The 4,586-nt window shown below is 45.7% G+C and overlaps 1 protein-coding gene across 1 annotated transcript; it reads right to left on the reverse strand.

The window, feature by feature from the left end:
- Positions 1-403: 403 nt before the first annotated feature.
- LOC122546513 (gastrula zinc finger protein XlCGF7.1-like) lies at positions 404-907 on the reverse strand. The gene has a single exon (XM_043685206.1). It carries the CDS (start codon positions 905-907, stop codon positions 404-406), a length of 504 nt encoding a protein of 167 aa, XP_043541141.1.
- Between the last annotated feature and the right edge of the window lie 3,679 nt (positions 908-4,586).

A 4,586-nucleotide genomic window follows, 5' to 3' on the forward strand; every position in this document is an offset into this window, starting at 1 on the left:
ACTGCATCTGACCACTCACCTAACTTGTCCAGGTCACCCTGTAATCTCCTAATATCCTCCTCACATTTCACCCTGCCACCCAGCTCTGTATCATCAGCAAATTTGCTCATATTCCTATTAATACCATCTTCTACATCATTAACATATATTGTAAAAAGCTGCGGTCCCAGCACTGATCCCTGCGGGACCCCACTGGTCACCACCTGCCATTCCGAAAGGGAGCCATTTATTACTACTCTTTGTTTCCTGTCAGCCAACCAGTTTTCAATCCAAGTCAGTACTTTGCCCCCAGTACCATGCGCCCTAATCTTGTTCACTAACCTCCTATGTGGGACTTTATCAAAGGTTTTCTGAAACTCCAGGTACACTACATCCACTGGATCTCCTTCGTCCATCTTCAGAGTTACATCCTCAAAAAATTCCAGAACTCGCTGGTGGCTCCGCAGGTGGGAAGAGCGGGTGAAGCCCTTTCCACACTGAGAGCAGATGAACGCCCTCTCCATGATATGGATCCTTTGGTAGATGACAGTGCAGATGTCTGAGTGAACCCCTTCCCGCACACAGAGCATGTGAACGGCCCCTCTCTGGTGTGGATCGGCTGGTGCCTCCACAAATTGCCCACATGACTGAAGCTCTTCTCGCACGTAAGGCAAGTGAACGGCGCCTCTCCGATGTGGACCTGCTGGTGGGTCAGCAGGGTGTAAGAATCGACAAATCCCTTCCTGCACTCAGAGCAGGTGAACGGCCGCTCCCCCAGGTGAGCCCGCTGGCGTTTCGGGAGGTGGAATGCATCGATGATTCGCTGCCCACACAGAGAGCAGGAGAACGGCCTCTTCTTGATGTGAACCTGATTGTGTGTTTGTAGGTGGGATGACTGAATGAATCCTTTCCCACAATGGCGGCACATGAATAGCCTCTCCCTGATGTGTACTCACTGGTGTGTCTGTAGGCTGCACAGCCAACTGAATCCCTTCCCGCATACTTAGCAGGAGAACAGCGTCTCCCCAGTGAGAACGCATCTGTGGGTGTCTAGCCCCAATGGGGAAGGGAACCCTATCCCACAGTCCCCACATTTCCATGATTTCCCCATGAGGGGAGCATTCTTTGTGTTGCGCTGTGTTTGAAATAAAAAAAACAGAATGGATACATAGTCTGTCCCCACTGAGGGGTGTGATTTTGATCCCCCAAGCTGAGTAAATTGTTTGACGCATTTTTCACAGACAGCGTACTGAATCTGCCTCACTCGGGTGTCTCAGTATTATTCCTGCCATACCAGTGTTCAAAATCTCTCACACCGACAAAAGCAAACATTTCTTCTCGAATTGAATGGCTGCTGATATTCAAGCCCCATTGATTCAAGTGGCTCTGTCAGAAGATGTATCATTAGTTTTCAGATTTCTTTCTGCATGTCTTCCTCCAAAAAAAAAATCACAAATTGAGTGATCACTGTCAGTACTGTTAAATGAACATAACATCGGTGGCAATTCCTGTAGATTGCTAGATGAGTGCTGACCATCTATTATGCAAGACGCAGAAAACCCTCATGCAACAAGATAGCCTTAAGTGTGTGTGGAGGAAAACATAACTTCGATCGCAATAACCTTGAACAAGCTGTCGACAAAGGTGCTGGAAATGGAGCTGAATCAGGAATATGATAATGAAATGTCAAGGCTGCTTGGGAAAAGAAAGCCAGTGAAGTTACTGAATGACTTCCTGCTGTCCTAGTAAATAAAAAAAGACAAGAAATCTAGAACGTAACTCTATTACTGCATGAGAAGGTGAAAAATCATAGCCACAAAGTTTTTATAACAGCCAACAATATCAGATATATACCATATGAAGCAACGTATGTCTTCCTTTCAAATCAATGTGCCAGTCCCTTAAATACAGCTCAGTTCCATGAGAAACTACCCTTATGATTCTTAACATGAGGAAAGAAGTAAACCTTTTCCAGGGTGCAAACTCTATACGTGCCAAACTGAGGGAATACACAAGGAAAATACCTTTGAGAGGGACAGAGAACATCTGAGCACCTTTGGAAAGCCTGCTCCCTCCATGGAGTCACTCCAGTTGCTGCAAGTGAACAGTCTCCACCCCACCCCACACCCACCCCACACACCTCCACGCCTCTCTCTCTCCCCCTCCAAGGTTGAGGAATGGAAAGGGGGAGACATTTCTTTGCTCCCAGATGTTGCCCAGAGGGAGGGAGTTTCACTCTGAAATTGACAGGACTACCTCCACGTTGAGACGTCCACATTGGGTCGGGGACGCACTGCCCCTGCGCAGCCCTGCAGCTGAGGCACATGGGGAGGGGAGGACACTTTGCAAACTCCTTTCGATCTCCTCCACGTCAATGTGGTTTGAGTTCAAGCAAAGCACGGGGTTTAATTTTAGCTTTACACTCTCAGAAGACCCCCACATCTGTGAATCCAACACTTTACTCCCCCCTCCACTCCATGGAAATACCGATTTGAGAGACTCCAGAGTTGGAGTTGCTACCATACTGCTGTAGGGGGTTTGGTAGAAGCTGTTTATTTTAATGAACCATTTCAATTCAACTTCATTCTTGCCATTCAAATACTAATTTTACACAGAGGGTGGTTGATGTGTGGAATGAACCATCTCAGGAAGCGGTGGATGCGGGTACAATAAAAAGACATTTGTTTTAGTACATGAATAGGAAAGGTTTGGAGGGATACAGGCCAACAGCAGGCAGGAGAGACTGATTTAGTTTGGGATTATGGTTGGCATGGACTGGTTGGACCAAAGGTCCATGATCATGCTGTATACACTCGATGGTAAGTTCATAGTTCCTTGAAAGGGGAGTCGCACATAGACAGCATAGTGAAGAAGGTGTTTGATATGCCTGCCTTTATTGGTCAGTGCACTGAGTGCAGGAGACGGGAGGTTATGTTGCGACTGTAGAAGACATTGGTTAAGCCACGTTTGGAGTATTGCATGCAATTCTGGTACCAGCGATCCCACCCTGACACACCATAAACCAGAGATAGTGACTGAAATTGACTCGGATATAAAATCAAATCATTAAATCGCTGCAGTGCAGAAAGAAGCCATTTGGCCCATTGAATGCATTGGCTACAGGAGTTGGGAGGTCATGTTGTAGCTGTACAGGACATTGGTTCGGCCACTTTTGGATTATTGCATTCGATTCTGGTCTCCCTACTGTAGGATAGGAACGATGTTGTGAAACTTGAAAATGTGCAGAAAAGATTGATAAGGATGTCGCCAGGGTTGGAGAGTTTGAGGTATAAGGAGAGCCTGAATGAGATGGGGCTGCTTTCCTGGAGTGTCGGAGGCTGACGGGTGATCTGAGGGACATTTATAAAATCATGAGGGGAATGGATAGGCTAAATAGGCTAGAGGACGTGGTGGAGGCTGGTACAATTACAACATTTAAAAGGCCTCTTGATGGGTGTGTGAATGGGAAAGGTTTGAAGGGATATGGGCCAAATGCTGGCAAATGGGACACTAGATTTGTACAGCACATCTTGTCAGCATGGATGTGTTGGATCAAAAAGTTTATTTCCGTGCTGTATATCTCTATGTCTATTTGATAACAGATGCTTTATTTCTGTTGATGTAAATATTGTTAGGGAGAGAGAATTCCTCAAGTAGGGGATGATAAGAATCCTAGGAGACCTATCTAATGAACACACTTTAAGCGCCAAATGTGCAATTATGTATAATTTTGTTTCATTTTTCTTGTTTTATTCCCTGCTCCGATGACTCTCTCAGTCTGGATGGTTGTCAGGCTGAGAACATTGTGGATTGGTCCTTGATCGACTGAATGTTTTATTGCTCTGGAAGGTGTAAAAGGGGCTCAAAGTTTCAGCAGAAAGCCAGCTGAGCTGAGAACAGACAACATCTTACTCTGTGGGAACAGGGAGAAGAGGACAGAGAAATCAGGACCTGAAATCCGAGCTGACACCAGAGTACCATGTTATTAGTGCTTTCATTAGCAGTGCCAACCCTCTACCTTTACCTCGCTTCCTATTCAACTTGAATGCCACGTACCCCCTCAATATTCAGATCCAATCCTTGTCATCCTGAAGCCACGTCCCTGTAAGGAGTCTCTGATCATAATTATTCTCTTCAATGTGTGCAGTCAATTCATTCAGTTGTGTTACATTGCAGCACACATTCAGCCATACAGTCTTCAGTTTCAATTCTTGTGTTCTGTAGAATCCAGTTTTGATTGATTAGATTCGATTCCCTACAGTGTGGAAACAGGCCATTCGGCCCAACAAGTCCACACCGACACCCTGAAGAGTAACCCTCCCAGACCCATTTCTTTCTGATTAATGAACCTAACACTAGGGAAAATTTAGCATGGTCATTTGACCTGACCCGCACATCTTTGGACTGGGACATTTACTTTCCGTGTCCCTTTCTATCATTCTCTGATGTTCATTTCCACATCACCACATTGCTCACCTGCCTTGATACGGATTGGCCATAAAAAATGCATGTTCATACATTCCCAGTAATAGAAGCAGGAGTAGGCCATTTGGTCCATCAAGCTACTCCACCATTCATTAAGATCATGGCTCATCTATCCATCGTCT

Source organism: Chiloscyllium plagiosum, unplaced genomic scaffold (genome assembly GCF_004010195.1).
Source record: "Chiloscyllium plagiosum isolate BGI_BamShark_2017 unplaced genomic scaffold, ASM401019v2 scaf_45516, whole genome shotgun sequence".
Taxonomy (NCBI): domain Eukaryota; kingdom Metazoa; phylum Chordata; class Chondrichthyes; order Orectolobiformes; family Hemiscylliidae; genus Chiloscyllium; species Chiloscyllium plagiosum.